General features: G+C 41.6%; 1 protein-coding gene across 5 annotated transcripts in view; it reads right to left on the reverse strand.

Annotated features, from left to right (window-relative positions):
* The window catches only part of PDZRN3 (PDZ domain containing ring finger 3), a 243,734-nt gene that overhangs the window by 34,184 nt on the left and 191,249 nt on the right, over positions 1-18,301 (reverse strand). The window contains exon 1 of one of the 5 annotated variants that reach the window (XM_034956898.3): positions 17,656-18,012. The exons of the other annotated variants lie outside the window; for them this stretch is intronic. Within the exon in view, the coding sequence (XP_034812789.2) occupies positions 17,656-17,724 (69 nt within the window). The 5' untranslated portion in view covers positions 17,725-18,012. Of the gene's footprint in view, positions 1-17,655; positions 18,013-18,301 lie in introns of those variants that run through there. 5 annotated transcript variants of the gene reach the window in all.

An 18,301-nucleotide genomic window follows, 5' to 3' on the forward strand; every position in this document is an offset into this window, starting at 1 on the left:
TGTGTCACATACTGGACATTTGCCAAGAGAGTAGATTTTTAGGTACTTTCATCACCAAAAAAAAAAGACTTTGATTTTGAGATGATTTAAGAGGATGGTGGAGAATCCACAAGATTAAGGGTTTTTTTTGTTTGTTTGTTTTTCCTTCTGTTTGTACCTTAGAGACATGATCATGGGAGTTGGCTGCTGTGTGAAGAAGAGATTAGAAAAAATTAGGATGACATGGGACAGGAAGGGTAGCCCTCCCACTGTAAGCGCTCCAGAAAGTAAGTGACTTGCCTAAGGGTTATTAGCTACTAAATAGTAGTTTGGGAGCTTGAACTTGGCCTCTTACCTCCAAGTACATTATTCTTTGTTAAGCTAAAATACTTGACGTGTGAGGTTTCAAGACAAAGCAAATGCAAATACTAAATTTCAAAAGCTTGAAATAAATTAGGACTTAGATAGATCCTGGGCTTCTTGAGTATTTTAATTGTTCTGCTACTAGATCACGCCATACCGACATAGTCTTTCTGTAATGGGCTCTGGATCCCAAGTCACTGTTCCTTCTTGGGGGCTTCCCTCACAAGTACATGTGGATGTTGCGGACACTGCCTACTATTCTTACCCTAACCTGGGGTATTATTTATTTCTAGAAACTTTGCTTCTTAAGACTCTGGAATCATTTATCTCCCCCCACAGGAAGGTTGGATGCAGAAGGAAGAATGGTTTATTCTGTGACTGGCTAGAAAAGCCACTGAATCTTGTATCTCTGAAACTCTCTGCAAAATGGGATGCATATTCCCTAGCCCCAGTGGGGGAAGCTCTACCCACTTGCTCTTAAAACTCTGTTCTTCACATGAACTGTCCCACGTTGTTTTTAGAACCATATTAAAAAATCCAAACCATATCCATCTTTAACCTGCCTAGGTTTTTTTTTTTTTTTGAGACAGAGTCTCACTCCATCACCCAGGCGGGAGTGCAGTGGTACAATCTTGGCTCACTACAACCTCTGCTTTCCGAGTTCAAGCGATTCTTATGCCTCAGCCTCCTGATGGCATGCGCCCTCAGGCCCAGCTAATTTTTTTTGTATTTTTAGTAGAGACGGGGTTTCACCATGTTGGCCAGGCTGGTCTTGAACTCCTGCCGTGGCCTCCCAAAGTGCTGAGATTACAGGCATGAGCCACCACACCCGGATGATTTTTAGTTTTGACTTTTAAGATGTAACTCCGTCGTAAGTTAAGGAACATCAACAGTTCAAAGTGGCATTATCATGGGTGATTTTCTTCATTTTCATTATGAAAATTTTGATAATTTTCTCCCTCTTGCTTCTCCCCATAAGGAAAACTGAATAGAAGCCTGCAGTTAGCAGGGCAGCCCTTGCTGCTCAGGCTTTCTTAGAGTGAGGAGCAGTGGTCCATATTTTATTCTACTGAGTTATGACAATTGAACTATTCTGGAGAACTATGCTGTGTGTGCACGTGCGGGGAAATACCATTTTATTGCTTATCTAGTTCACATACAGAATTAAAGCACAAAAACTAACTTTATGTTTGTCCTAAACTTTGTCAAAATTCTGTATTTTAATTGCAAATTATTGCTCAACTTGGTGAAATTTAGGCTAGAGGAGAAAATATTTGCCTCTCTTCTGCTGTGTTGACTAAGTTATAAGAGAAAAAGAAACCCTCCCTATCAGCTCAAACTTAATTTGTAATATGTATGAATATTCCACTGAAGAGTGCTTATGTGCAATAATGAATCTGGCTCTATCTACTGAATTGCCAAAATATTCTCAGTTTGCTGAGACCCTTCCATGCAACCAGAGACAACTTTTATCAGTAGAATGTATAAACTGTCTCCAAGCTATCTATCTCCATTGAAATGTGCAATCACTGTGAGAAATTGGTGCAGATTTCTGGAAATATTGGCTTTGCAAGAAGAACCAATGAAAATGAGCAGGAATAACTAACATTGGAGACATCTACGGTGGAAGACACAGAAATTGGGAAGATTTAGAACCTATATGAATCAAAAGTAAACTTAAGTGTGTACTTCTTTCTCAAAGATTTATAAATGTGATTTACAAATGGCACAAAAAGAATAATAATGACATCCTAAGATATTTATCACCTGTAAAATGGGAAATAAAATGACTCACCCTCTCGACTTCACAGGCAAAGAAGGGCTTTAAAATATGACCATATTATAATAATAGATCCTTGCTTTTTGTGATTACATTTTAAAAAATAAGAATGGTGGGTTAATACCTTATCTTAGCCGCACAGAACACCTGACTTATACATAGGAGGCCCACAATACCTTTGGAGAACTGAACAGAAATAAAATTAAACATGTTTGTGGAAAGTATGAACTGGGCTAAAAACACTGCAAGATTCATGTATAGATGAGTCCATTGATACATGCCGGGAATCAAATGATAAAGTAAACAAAATAGTATACTTGCATCTGAAGAAACTACTGATGATTTCTGGACCTCAATTTCCTTACCTGTAGAAACTGGGAAATTAGATAATGATGATTTTTAATATAAGAGGAACCTCACTAGACTGGTACTTACACCCTTCTGAATTATTTCAGATCACTCCCCATCTGGTCTTCTATGAATGCTTTACAGCCTTTGTAGCTACAACTCCACAGTCTCCAGCCCCAATAATCCTATCACATCCTGGAAGCAGGAACTGGGCCCCCGTCCTTCCCCACCCTATGGCTATGCAGTTAAAACTTCTTGACTTCATTTTCTTGTTCTCAGGTTAGTTACATGGTAGTGTTGCCTCAGGACAATGGATCATTCATCTCCCTGACTCCCAGGTCCAACAGGGGACACAGAAGAGATAGACGCCTTGCCTGATTCACCTGGAGAAAGTTTGTTTAGATGACAGAATAACCCTGGGTATATTCCAGCTCAGCAAGCTTGAAATGACTCTGGGGACTTGGCCTGGCCAAAGCACAGTTCTGAAATCTTTTCTCTGTTGTCGAATTGTTAGAGTTTTAACAATGAAGCTAAAGGGGTTGCTTTTAGTGAGAAGTAGGAGAATAAAACTTCACAGGGGCACAGCAATTAGCGTGTGGACTAGATCCCTATGACGGAGAAAAACCTGCAGCATTTTGTAAGATGATTTATTAGACATGGGTAGAATTTGCTAGAAACCTACCAGGAGCAAATCATCTGGGAAGGAATTAATGAGCCAAACAAAACCCTTGATAATGCAATTAGAACTTGAGGAAACGTAGGGGTTTTTCAGAGAGAGAGGGGAGTTCATGTACATGACTTTGATTATGTCAAATGTAAGGCTGGAAAAAGGATGTTAACAAATTTTTAAAGAGTAAAGTTATCAGAGGGTAGAAGGAGATGACGGGGGTGACATTTATAGTTCTGATGCATCAGTGTAGTTAGCAAGTGTGCCCAGCTGGGTGGAAATGCACTTGCAGCTTTGTCTCAGCAAAATGGTGTGTGGGTCTGAGAAACAGAAATGAGCATGCTGGAGGCAAAAATACGGATCCCCTGCACCCAGAACGGCAGAGAACAGCCACCAGGAGAACTCGGTGTTTTTCTTTAGTTGCTTTAGGCAACACTAAGTTTCCCCCTGCTTTTGTTTGGGTCAGGGATTTTTTTCCTTTAAATCTTTTCTCAGTTGAGTTTAAAACTGTGAGTATGAAGCTCTCTAAGCTTTTCTTTGACCTCGTTTCATCGTGCCTTACAGATGAGCTCATTGAAAAACGTGTTTTGCAGCGGTACCATCCGCTGAGTATGTCCAGAGGACATTTCTGGCCATATACGTGTCTTAATTGCTATCGCAGGCTTGGCATATCAACTATATCTGGGTCTAACATAGGCTATCTTTTGTTGATATAAACATATATGTTTTTAAGTGTGTAATTTGAAAATATGTTCCCTTCATCAGCTTTTTAGTTTGGAGGGGGATGTGGTTAACATTTTTAATGACTTTCCAAAACATTTCTTCTTTAAAATATACATTGCAGAGTCATACACCACCATCCACACAGAGCTTTCATACTTTCCTAAGTGTTTTCACTTGCTTTAGCTCCAGGAATATGTGTCAAACTTGGGATAGCCCCTTAGAAACATGGCCCTCTCTGGATACGAGACAGTGTAGGACACAGATGCACATTAAAGTATTATCAGTGAAATGCTTTTCCTAGAAATCCACGACTCCTTCTGTCTTGGAGACTATGCCTGGCTGACACTGACTGCTCCATATTGAGATGACTCAGGAAGCCCAGCCTGGCCATCGTAACTGGGTCCCATCCTCTGTTTTGTTCCCCTTGCACTTGGCACTGGCCACCCCAAGTGCTGGCTGCGCTGGTGCATTTTCATCTGTGTGATAAAACTTGGTGGATGTTTTCCTCCATCTAAGACCAGGACCTTGTTAGTTGGACCACTGCAGTCCTGCCAGTGGATGCCCCTACTTGGCACACTGGAGGTGTCCAATAAATACCCTGCTGAACAAATACTGAATCTGAGAATTTTCTCTAAAAGTACTGCATATTTCCACCACCATATATTGTTTTTAAGAAGCTTTGGATTTACATACTTCTGTTGAAACCCTTATTCTTCACTGTTCCTTTCAAGAAAATGATGTAGCACCAATGATCTCTGAAGATGTCCACATAAGTTGACCTTTCTGGATCTATTCCCATCATTTTAACTGTCCCACAAGAGACTTTCAACCCATAAAGATGACCCTCTTTGACCCAATTTTGGAAGCCTGGCTGCCCCCACCTTCTCTAGAAATGCTGGCTTTTTCCTTCAACCCCTAGATTGGCTTATTAGACAATACAGTCATCTCCCCATATCCATGAGATATTGGCTCCAGTATCTTCCCAAATCCATGAATTCTCAAGTTCCTGATATAAAATGGCACACAGAGTATTTGCATCCTCTCATATAGTTTAAATCACATGGCCATATACTTGTCCTAATTGCTATTGTAGGCTTGGCATACCAACTACATCCTCTCATATACTTTACATCATCTCTAGATTATTTATAATACCTAATACAATGCCTACATCATGGGAATTCAACATAGTACTGGCATGTGGCGAATTCAAGTTTTGCTGTTTGGAACTTTGTGGAATTATTTTTTCCAAATATTTTTGATCATCAGTTGGTTGAATCCACAGATGAAGAACCCATAGATATGAAGTGCTGACTATATGCCCACATAAAGAGCCTACACCGTGCCATACGGGTTCCAGATACACTCACACACACATTAAAGCTCACCTGGACACTCCTAACACCCTAGGAGAAACAGCTCATATTCCTGAGCTTCAGAAGAAGAGTTTAAGGTTCACAGAGGCCCAGAGACTCTTCCAGGGTCACTCAATGGCAGAGCCATAAAAAGAACCCAAGCCTTCCCCTTTTACAACTGAGGCTCTGAGGGAGAGGGAGGTCCTCTGAAGTAGGACATGAACACTGTGAGCAAGTGGCTATTTTAACCTGTCCCTCAGCACAGCATATGACCCAGAGAACATAGTAGGCACTCACTAAATGCTGCCTTTAAGACAATCAGGTGGTTCTAGACTGTGGTAACTTGCAAATGGAATCCTTCTCCTGCTTTAACAAAACAGGATGAACTTCCACTTGAGCAAGATATATCACCTTGATACCTCAATTTAACTGCTAAAGCTACAAAACTACTTCAATTTTTTTTTTTTTTTTTTTTTTGAGACAGAGTCTTGCTCTGTTGCCAGGCTGGAGTGCAGTGGCATGATCTCGGCTCACTGCAACCTCTGCCTCCCAGGTTCAAGCGATTCTCCTGCCTCAGCCTCCCAAGTAGCTGGGACTACAGGTGGGTGCCACCACGACCAGCTCTTTTTTTGTATTTTGAATAGAAACGGGGTTTCACCATGTTGGCCAGGATGGTCTTGATCCCCTGACCTCGTGATCTCCCCGCCTTGGCCTCCCAAAGTGCTGGGATTATAGGCGTGAGCCACTGTGCCTGGCCAAGTACTTCCATTTTACAGAGGAGAAAACTGGGCGGAGTTTCTTGTTTGGGTCTTTATATGATGTTTCTGCAGTAGAACCACATTTCTTTAGAGCCTTTACCCCACATTGTAATTATATTCTCAGCAGTGTAGTATTTAACTTCTGACCCCATCTCTCTCTAGAATGTAAGCCCCTTGAGGGCAGGGACTTTCCTTTCCATTGTACTACACTGGAACATTCCTCCAGAACACTAGAGGGAGATGCCCACTAATGTCTTTTAATGGAATGAGTGACAGGATGAGTGAGGGAGCCTGCCCAAAGTCATTGGAGTCAGACAGTCCTGTGTTATGATCTTGTCTCTGCAACTTACCAGCTGTGTGACTCCAGGCTGCTTTGTCAACTACTTTAACCCTCAGCTGTCTCATCTGTGAAATGGAAATAATAACAGTATCTATACTTTTAAGGGGCTGTGTGAGAAATACATGAGCTTTTGTATATAACTCATGCATTTAAAGCCTGTGCAGGATAAGTAACACTCAAAAGCTATTTATCTTTCTTCTTATGAGGACAGGAAAAAAAATCACTGAAATATTAATTTGGGTTGGCACTTGTTAATTCAAGGATAAAAAATACAACACTGGAACTGTGTCCTCCCTCCCCTGGCTTTCTTAACCATGGTTGGATATGGAGTAGAGTTGGTTCTGAGACTTCATGGACAACTTTGAGAAAAAGGATGCATGGACCCTTTTGGTCAATTTCTCGGTGGTGGTTGACTCCCTCCCTTTCCTCTTTGGGGAACAGCCACTACTTCCTGTTCCAATCCATGGCGCAACTTGGAACAAAAAGTTCAAGTTAATTTAACTGGGGAGGGAGAGATTAGACAGACATGCTAAACAACTCAAACTTTAAATACTGGGAAGTTTCCAGGTACTCAGTCCAATGCTATAAATCTTGGATTTAGAAAGTTGCCAGAGAGAGAAATAAAAAGGAGAAAATACCAAGCAAAGGAAACAGAGGTATCTCTTATTAAGGAATTAGTCCAGATAGGAACTTATCAATGGAGGCAGTTAGCTGCAACATATAGTAACTAGTATATAAAATGTACAATATGTGCATTACAAGTTATTCCTGCCAGTCATCCCCTAACTAGATAAAAGGAACTTAATTTTGAATATAAAATACCATTGTGATTCTGAGGGGAAATAGCTGCTGCTTTTCATCTCTCGCTGCTAACTGAAATATTGTTATGAAGGATAGTAATTTCTCTGTTTTGAGACTCCCAAAATAGAAAACAGCTGCTTGATAAAGGAAAACTGGTTCATATTCTTTAGAGTTTTACTTTATTAAAGTGCATGTCACTTCTAATGTTATGTGCCACAACCACTGACACTTTTGGGCAAGGGAGGGGAATAATTGTCATGTGAGGCAAAACAGGAATGTGTCTGTGCTATGGTAAACTGCTTAACGCACTGGGAGAAAACTGTTATTCTCCCAGATGTCTAACAAATTACCTCTGTTTTCACTGGTTTAGTGCTGTGAATAGTAAGCATTTGTTTGCCGTATTTGGTTCATGTGTTGTTTGTTCACAAAAAAAGATAAACTTTTTGCTTAAGATTTCTTTAGCTAGAAACATGTAAACTTAGGAAATGTGTTTATAAAAACATTAGTTCTAACTGTAGTCTTACAGATGTGTCTTCTTTTACAACAAATGTTACAGTTTGAGAAAATCTTTTTACAGATGAAGAATGCTTTATATATATATTTTTAAAAGTGGCTTTTTGTACTTTTTGTAAAGATGTTTACAGCCAGCCCACTCCGTCTTCCCCTTATTAGTATTTCTGATTTACTTTCCTTCAGAATTTGGGGTAGTGGAGGCTTTTAATAAAAGATATTTATTCTTGGATGTCCTCTTAATATTTTCTTAAATGTCAAATAAGTTTTAAAATTTCTAAGATATACGTATGGAATTACAAAGAATGTTACAATGAATGCCTGTTAAACCTACCAACCACAGAGGGAAATTGGCATTTCCCCGTGACGAGGAAGAGATGGGCTTGTCTATAAGATATACCAGAAAATCTGTATTTATACAAAATGAAGTTGGACTCTAACATCTTACCATATATAAAAAAGTAACTGTGATAGACAAAATTTATATAAAACTTTGGGAGGAAAATATAAGTAAATATCTTTCTGACTGAGAGAGAGAAAACACATTTCCTAGCAAAGATTCAACAAGCACAAACCAAAAGAAAAGGGATATATTTGACTTTATGAAATTAAGAGATTTGGTTCATTAGAAAACATGATAAAGAATATGCAGGCCAGGCATGGTGGCTCACGCCTGTAATCCCAGCACTTTGGGAGGCCAAGGCAGGTGGATCACAAGGTTAGGAGATTGAGACCATCCTGGCTAACATGGTGAAACCCCGTCTCTACCAAAAAAAAAAAAAAAAAAAAAAAAAAAATAGCTGAGTGTAGTGGCGGGTGCCTGTAGTCCCAGCTACTCGGAAGGCTGAGGCAGAAGAATGGAGTGAACCCGGGAGGCCAGAGCTTGCAGTAAGCTGAGATCGCGCCACTGCACTCCAGCCTGGGAGACAGAGTGAGACTCCATCTCAAAAAAAAAAAAAAAAAGAATATGCAAAGACAAGATACAAACTGGGAAATGTCTGCAACACTTACATCTGAGGGGTTGGTATCCAGACTATGTTTTTCCAAATCCTACAACCAGGGAAGAAGAGGAAAAATCCAACAGAGAAATGGGCAAAAAGTTGGAGCAGGCACTTTACACACAAGGAAGAAACTAAAAAATGGCCAATATACATAAATATATACTTAACTTCATAGTCAGGGTGAAGCAAATTTAAGCCACAGTGAGATACCGCTTCATATTCACTATATCGGAAAACTAAGAAGTCAGACAATACCAAGTGTTGGCAGGGATGTGAAGCAACACGAACTTCTCTACCATAATGATGGAAAGCAATTTGACACTAGTAGAACTGAAGAGGCACATAAATGCCCTCTCTTCCCCAATCCTTTCACTCATCCACTCATCCATCAGTATTTTTTTTTTTTTGAGACGGAGTCTCGCTCTGTTGTCCAGGTTGGAGTGCAGTGGTATGATCTCGGCTCACTGCAAGCTCCACCTCCCAGGTTCATGCCATTCTCTTGCCTCAGCCTCCTGAGTAGCTGGGACCACAGGTGCCTGCCACCACGCCTGTCTAATTTTTTTTTTTGTATTTTTAGTAGAGATGGGGTTTCACCATTTATCCAGGATGGTCTTGATCTCCTGACCTAGTGATCCACCCGCCTCACCCTCCCAAAGTGCTGGGGGATTACAGGCGTGAGCCACCGCGCCCAGCCATCATCAGTCTTAGTCTTATATAATGATTCTCCTAGAGCAGTAGATTTCAAAGGGTGATTTCCAGGCCGGAAGCATCTAAAGTCTAGGGGTAAAGTGTGGCGCACAGTGTTTAAACATGCTCTCCTGGTGATTCTGATGCCAGTTCAAGTTTGAGAACCACTGCCCTAGCGGAATTTTTCTACCTTGTGACTGATATAATCCTGTGAGTTAAAAACAGGATTCCATCCTTTACCAGTCTGTCACCTTGACAAGCTGAACACCAAAGAGGCAAATAAGAAAAAAAAAAAAAGAGAATCCCCTTCTCACTCAGTGAGTACTGGGGTGAAGAGCGAGGTAAGGCGGATACTTATACACTGGTGGGTATTACGCAGACAGACTCATTTAGGGGCAATCTTTATTACGACTTTTAAATATGGTCATTCTCAGATACAAAAAAATCTACTTCTAGAAATGTACACTAAAGATTGACCAATGATGTTGTTTAATTGACAGGCTGTAACCTGAAAGCCCCCCAGATGTGGTGTCTATAAATCATGACCTGTCATTATGGTGATAGCTATATAGCTCTCATCAGAAAGAGGCCCCTGCCCAAACTTATTTCCACAAGAATTCTGCCAATTCAGATTCATTTGGGTAATAAGGTCCTTCTTAAAAATACATTCTCTTCTGGCAGGAGAATTCTACCCATCATCATTCACATTATTGGAAATTAATCAGGTTACTTTCTTATTTACTACTGGGAAGGGAGTATTTGTAGGAGCAGGGGGTGTCTTGTTTAGGAGGATATAGGATAATGCTGGAGCCTGGAGTGATTCAGAGAAAGAATATGGTGAGATATATATATACACACATGCATATGTATACATTATATATATAATGTATACATAATATTTATCATGTATATACAGCAACTTCCAGAGACTCTTCCATAGTCAGAAACACTGTCCTTATTTCCTACTGCCACTCAAATCAAGACCAGTGTGCAACACAAACTGAATACTGGTGCCAATGATATTCTTTCACTTCTGCACTATTTCAGCTTATTCTTTATCACAAGCTGATGAATATCAGATGTATCTGAAAATTTTATATATTCTCTCTCCTTTACAGACAAAATTCAATAACCTTCAATTTTCTACGTGTAAACTAGATATTACAGAACTATTTGCTTGAAAAAAGTTCTCAAACAAAATAATTTATTTTTGGTATTAACCAACAGATGGCTAAATTTTTGATCCACATCTAAGTGTCTGAGATGTGACTTCTTTGCTGCCTACTCATCCGACAAAGACTCAAGAAAATCTGTCAGAAGGCTTAGGTCACCTAGCAGTCCTCTCTCTTCCAGCATTTTTGATTTAATATAGAACAGAGGCTCCTAAACGTGAACTTGCGCCAAACCCACCTGGAGCCCTTGTGAAACAAATTGCTGGGCCCCACCCCAGCGTTTCTGATTCAGTAGCTCTGGGGCGGGGCCTGAGAAAGTGCATTTCTAACAAACACGTTCCCAGGTGATGATGCTGTTGCTGGGCCAGGACCCTACTCTGAGAACTAATGACTTAAAAGAAACTTCCAGAGACTCTTCCACAGTCAAAAGCTGTCCTTGCTTCCTACTGCCACTCAAATCAAGACCAGCATGCAGCACAACTGAACATTAGTGCCAATAATATTCTTTCACTTCCGCATAATTTTGGCATATTCTTTATCACAAGCTGATGAATATCATCAAATGTATTTGGAAAAAAAAAATTATCCCATGAGGCAGACAATTAGTAGATGGAAAAGGGATCCTTTCCCTGAAGTTCACCAATGAATACACAACTCAAAACGCCCTTGATGAACAAGTAGGCAAACAGGTCACTCTAGGCAGGACACATTCATTCCTGACATTTCTCAGGGCAGCACCAGCTGTTCCGCAGCACAGCTCGACTACGTTTTACCAACGTTATGACGCCTGTCACATAAATGACAGTGGCACTGCCAGAAACCGGCTTTGTGGGCTTCAGAGAGTGAAGGCTGTTCCCTGCTTAATTCCACACTGGTTGGAGAATGCAGGATTAGTGGGGCTCTGCTGTGCCTTCACCCCGAACTGCTGACGGTATTCTTTTGTGCATTACCCACCACCCCCCCACCGCCCACATTTAACCATGACCTCTTCCTGCATTATTAATGAACACAAGAGAACTCATTTATTAAAGCTGGATTTTTTCACTATTCCATGTGTTTCCTTCTGCATGCCATGGCAGGTGGGTGACAGGAACACAGAGAGAGGGGCTGTCTTCTCCCTTGTGACCCGGTACCATCTGCCTCATGGCAACATGCAGCTGTATCTGTGGAAACCATTAGAGACCAGGAATATGGACTCATTTGTCAGGGTAAAACCCTTCCCAAACCAAAGTGGGATCCACTTGATACATTTCTCACTCAGAAGTTAATTTGGTAAACACATCCTGAACAGTTACTAGTCATGTGCCAGGACCTGGGGTTTCACAGAGAACGATGCAAAGTCCCTAGCTTCATGGGGCTGACATTTGTCCAGGAGGTTGGGGTTGAAAACAGGTGATAAGCAAGTCAACAAAATATAGGAGCGAAATCAACAGTGCACAGAGAGGTTAGAGTGGGTGGGGGGATTTTCTTAGGTCAGGTCAGGCCTCCAGGGAGAGGGACATTTAAGCTGAGCTCAAAGATGAATTGGTGAACTAACTTACAGGCAGAAAGGAACAGCCAGCGGCAAAGTCTTGAGAAGGAAGGAATAAGGTGGGTTCTGGGTCTTGAAAGGAGGCCTGCAGGACCAGGGCAGATGAGCAGGGCAGGAGGTTTATGGGAGAGGTCAGAAGGGGCTGGATCTCACAGGGCTCTGTGAGCCACAGTTAATTCACTGAATTCCAAGGGCACTGGGGAGCCAGTGAGCAAGTGGGTGAGCACCTCGGTTCTCAGCACTTGGTGGGTTGGGTGAACGTGTTGGCTGAATGAATGAAAAATGAATGTCTTGTGTCCCCTCTGTTCCACATCCTCACCTCCTTGGTCCAAACCACGGTCATTTCATTCAACACCTAGTTCTCTTTCTAAATTCCTAATTTGTATTCTTCTTTTCTTGCTCCTCACTCTTCCTAACAAACACTACAAAATCCAACTTATTCAACCAACCATGTGCTGAGAGTAACAGTGGTGATGAGACTTCCTAGTTTACAGTGTAACATGGGAGGCCCAATTAACATATATATGGAAACAAGGTGGAAGGAAGTGCAGGGTACCTTGGAATACTTCAGAAGGACACCTAAGCTAGGACGGTGGGTATCAAGCCCTAGTCCTAAGGGAAAGGAAGGAAAACTCCTTTATGGTCCTCTAAAGCTTTGTGTCTTAAGAGGAGACAAACAGAAAGAAGAGAGGTAATCTCTGGTCCCACCCTAGGTCGTTTCTTTTCAGAATCAACATAAAAGTGGTTTATAATCCATTGTTAATTAACAAGAAAACAACAGTTAGTGACAAATAACGGCCATGTATTAAAAAGTGACTTTCTCAGCCATATGCTGGCTCCATATTCAATAAAGGGCCCTGTTTGTCAAGGTGGGAGGAGAAGATGGGCTTGTTTTTTTTTCCCCCCAGAGAAGGGGTCTTGCTCTGTCACTGTCACCCAGGCTGGAATGCAGTGGCACCAGCATAGTTCACTACAGCCTCCAACTCCTAAGCTCAAGTGATCCTCTCACCTCAGCCTCCTGAGTAGCTGGGACTACAGGCATGCACCATCATGCCTGGCTAAGTTAAATCTCTTTCTTTTTTTCTTTTGTAGCGACGGGATCTCATCGAGTTGCCCTGGCCATTCCTGAACTCCTGGGCTCGAGCAATCCTCCCACCTCAGCCTCCCAAAGTGCTGGGATTATAGGGCATGAGCTTCCATGCCTGGCCAAGATGAGCTTTCTTTTTCCATACCTACTTTGCCTAAATGAATTCAGAATGTAAAGCTGCTTCTAAAACAAAGCTTTTAGAATTAATAGGCTGTTTAAGCAAACACACTCCTACTTGCAGGAAAATTTTGCCAGGTTCAAAACTGCTGTGTGGAGGTCAAGTTTATGTTCATCCGATTAACCGTCATTAATTGGGTCCATACTTAATCGAACCGTGACCCATCTGACTCTCAGCTGATGCAGAGTCTCTTTGCTCTACAGCAGTAAACTCATCTGAGTACTGCATCTAGCTAATATGCAAGCAGGATTGTGCAAAGTCAAGTTTCCAGACTTCTCCATAAACTTGATTCTGATTAGTATTTACTTTGGAAATCTGTGTTTTTCTATCCAACTGGCTATGAGATTGATGTATAAAGGGTCACAAATCTGTATCAGATCTATAGTTTTCTGGCAGGTCACAGTTAGTGGTAAAGTTTTTGCTTCTCAAAGCTAACAACTTCAAGTGCCATAAGAGGCACAAATTAATCTTATGTGATGTTTCCTGTTATTACTGAGAGGCAAAAGGACATCGGCGTTCTCAAATCATTCATTCTTCAGGTTGCCTGATAAGCCAATGGGAACTCTGTGTTACTCCGGAGCTTATTTTTCTCTGCACACCACCCTTTCCAGGTATGAAGGACCAGCAACCCCGTAGGAACCTTTCTCAGGAGGTACCACGTAGCACCTGGGCCTGTCTGAGACAGCAAGGTCTTTATGTTAGCCCCACAAAGGCAAGCATGATTTTTGGAAACTGACCCGCAGGTTCCCTATAAAGTTGATCATCATTCATTCATTGACAATGCTGGAAAATGATTTATACAAGAAAAGAATTCACAGATGTGGGAATTATAGTGCAGATCTGACTCCCAGTCCCACTATAATTCCTTTGTATGTCAGTTTCTTCTCAGTTGAAATAGGGATGACGGTATCACCTATCTCTTAATGCTTGTGTACAGATCTGATGGGAAAGTGCACAGTTGACACTCAGCATTGTGCCGGCACATAGTAAGTGCACAATAAATAATGCTTTGGCTGTCAGTAATGAATAGTCCTGTGACTATAGATAAGTTTTCCTTATCCTGAAAATGTGCATGCAGACTTTAGGACAATGTGCTACTCATAATTTCTAGTTTGAAGCTTAACTCCCAATCAGAATTATTTCCTTGTTGCCTCATCAAATTAGAAAAGGTCACCATTTTACAAAAAGGTCTCTGGTCGATGTTAGAAGAGGTGGAGGGAGTAAATGACACTGGCTGGGGTGGCACTCTGTTCCCCTCTTCCTGGCCTCCATTGAAAGACCCTCCTCAAAGCATCCACAGACGGGCTGTCCCCTTGACCTGACAGTACATGGCTACAAACAAGGCTGGTGCTTAGCCTGTGCTGGAGTCACTGGCATCAAACCCACAGAGCCACAGACTTTCCCATCCTTACACCCCCAACTCCCACTCCCTGGCCCCAACACCTGGTAACCACCCTTAGCTGGATTCCAGCCACAGCCCAAGAGCTGTGAGGCTCCCTATCCCATTACTCCCAGAACATGAGATCTCCTGTGCCAATTAATTTATCCAAGTAGGAGACTGTACTCCTTGACAACCTTAAAGCATCTTCCTTACTTCCCTGTCCTTTCACCTTAATAGTGCTTCTGAGTACTCAAAGGTACACAAGACAGGCTAAAGTTTTCCAAATCATGAAGCAACTGTTAAATTTCAAATTTCTGGTAGGCAGAGGCCCTGTCTTGACGTTTCACACTGCCCTGCAACCCCCACCACCTGGACACCACAGTTATCATAAAAGCATAAAGAACTGCTATACTTGTCTGACCTGACCTTACATCCCCAGGTAGGCAGGAGGCTTCCTCCCTATAGAGGTGTTTGAGTGTCCCTAAATGTCTTGGTGCATCTTTTAATGCAAGGCCCCAATCACTGATGCATCTGCACTCTTTGCAATGCCCTTTAATGACCAGGCAACTTTATGTGGTGGTGTTGTTTTTCTAATGTGATTAAAGGTACAATGAGGTATGTGTGCAACAAGAGGCAAAGCCATTGTTCTGCATCATTAAGCTCACAGCAGCCCCCAAAAAGAAACTGTAGGCAGCTTGCCAATGGCCCTAATGAAGAGCATCTCTTTGAATTATCTCTGGATGAGGAAAGGATAAAGTCTGAGCCCTGGAATATTTGATCCTCTTTGTGCTGCTGTTACGAGGGCTTACTGAAGCCAGACGCACCGGACCTTCTGGAACTGTAATTTATGGAAACCTTAATTTCTCTGCTCTAATAAGGCTTTGCATAATAAGAGCGAGAATGCAATTATTAATTCCTGCAAGTGTTTTGTGAATTCCTTTATGCTACGGTTCAGGACTCCCAAAGAATAGGAGCAGGGGGGATTTTACTTAGTTGGCACAAGGGTAATGGGTCTGAAAAGTAGTTTGAGTTTCTTGAAAATAAATCTGCATGGCTTCCTAAATTGCTGACCAAGTATATTCCAGATGGAAGTCATTTATCAGCAATTTACTGAGCAATGCTTCAGCCAGAAATATTTCCACATAAATTCACCTAGTAAAAAACAAACAACAGAATCCAGGCTCCCTCTTTTGGGGGCAGTCGTGTGTGTGTGTTTAGGGGTGGGGCTGGGGGGACTGAGCACAAATGATACAGAAGAATAAAAGACAGGTTCACTTAGATTTGCCAGAGATGTAGTAGAGTTACTTTTTGGAGGGTGCCAGTGTAATTAATACATCCACAACTGTGACTGCTGAATGATATTTTATGTGCATTGATGGTAAAAAGCAAAACATTTTTAAAAGGCAAATTTTAAAAACTACCTTTTGACTTACTATGTTCAGCTATTTCAAATATAGCGTCAAAAGTCTGTAACACAACCACCTTGCCCAAATGGCAGCGTCTGCTGTTCCACTTGTTTCCTGCCTGCGTGCTGGACTCACTGAGAACTCCCCAGCTCACTGAGTGGGATAACTTGGCAAACTGAGGACTACAACTCACCACATGATCACACAAGGGATGGGGGCCAGATCGCCAGTGGTGACAGCGCTTTTGCCCGAGATCTCCAACATGTCTCCCAAATGCTTTGAAAAGAACTTAAGTCCAGTGAAGTCCTGAGTGTGAAGTCACAGGTCGGAAATGTATTTATTCACAAGACTTATTTAAGATGCTTGTTTTTTGTAAGATATGTACCCCTTGCCTAAGGAGAGTAGCAAGCCTCAAAAGGTTTGTTTTGACCCTCTCTCTGTCTCAGTGGGGAAGGCAGGCAGACAGAGAGATACTTTTTGTTCACCCAGGGTCATTTTATCTTTAGGTTTTCTCCAGAGAGGCAGCCAACCCACCTTTTGCCGCGTCTCCCTGTGTCTCTTTAAGCATATCACCCCCTGGTGGCCTAAGCAAAAAATGACACTCAAATCAAATTCTTTTTTAAAAACTCTGGCTCTTTAAAAAATATATTAATATGCCATTGATTGTTATAAATCAAGAAACACACACCCTTTGTTTCTCACTTGCTATAACAACCTTCTTTTAAAGTGCTTATCTAAAAAGAAAACCTTAGCTGGATTATGATTTTTTTTTTATTACTGCCAAGACACATTTGAAGAATGATTTTAGGAGAAAATCCTTACCTGCCAAGGTAGGTTACCAACAGCAGTATTAAACCTCCTAGTTGAGAGTAGGACTTGAATATTTAAAAATAAAACATTTGACAAAGATGTAAGATAAATTATCTGGGTTGTATCGTAAATATCCCATTTCATCTCAACTGAAATTTTCATGTTGCTCACAATGACTCAGAAGATACAAGTCATCTGATGTGAATGACAGCACCCAAGATCAAGTCACTTGCTTTTGAAGTTCTTAAAAATTTCACAGACAGAGGTACAGAAATGGCAAGTGAGAAGTACCAATTTGAACCATATGTCCCACTACAAGAATTGCTAAAAGAACCAAGTCAGCAGAGGGCTTGGGCTGTACTGAAAGGAGCGCCTTATAACTATTTGTAAACACAGACGAAACCTTGCTAGCATTAATCATCATCCATGTCTTCTCTAACTTGTTCAAACGGTGCATGACCACTCTTTGACCCTTTGAGTTCGACACTCTGGAGAGAGGTCAGTTGTGAAGGAGCCTTGTGACAAGACTGCTTGAAACACATTTTATGACCATCAACATCTATTTATATTTTCAAATGCAGGCACCAAAGTGCCACTGGATGGAAAATTTTATAACAGACTTAAGAGAAAATACACAAAAAAGTCAGAAAGGCTGCGTCTTTCAGAACACAAAATATGCACAAAAACACACATAAAAATCCCCACTACCTTTCCTAGAAGTTACACTTGGCCAGGTGGGTGCCTATGCACTTCTACGGAATAAAATGCAGGGTGTTACCTGACAAACTTCATAGAGTAATTTGTACTGCTCCTCTTGCTTCTGCAGGCTGCACAGACTGCATCCCATGTTTAGAAAAACGTCAAAGGAAGGCTTCCGTTCTTGCCAGCACCCAGGAAAAGCAGCTCCCTTACAGTGCAGGCATTGAAGGTATCCTTGGAGAGCCTCAGGTGAGTCAGGCGACTGCAACGCTTCACATTGGCGCTGCTCTCAGAGGCTAGACAACAACTCTCTCCCCCCTTCCACGCTTCCCTTCCTCCCCTCGCAGCATGCATGCATGCACGCGCGTGCACACACACACACATACACACAGACATACACGCACACCACTCCCTCCTCTGAGTGACTCTGGCAGCTGGATTGTGGTCCAATGCACACGCTATATATACTGCTGCTCATGCATATTAATCAGCTCTCATTGACTATTCATAACAGACAATGATACAGAAGCTATAATTGCCAACTATGACAGTTGAAATTTCTCTAATTAACAAGCAAGTGCTCCAGTGGTAGGGAATAATAAAAGACACTAACAATTTTGCAAGCTATTTTCTGGCAGTTACAAATAAACATGACTGCATTTTTAGCAAGGTCTCTTAGGATAATCCCTAATGTGTTTTGGCTAGGTAGAAATTCATTTTTAAAT

The sequence above is a fragment of the Pan paniscus genome, chromosome 2, assembly GCF_029289425.2.
Source record: "Pan paniscus chromosome 2, NHGRI_mPanPan1-v2.0_pri, whole genome shotgun sequence".
Taxonomy (NCBI): domain Eukaryota; kingdom Metazoa; phylum Chordata; class Mammalia; order Primates; family Hominidae; genus Pan; species Pan paniscus.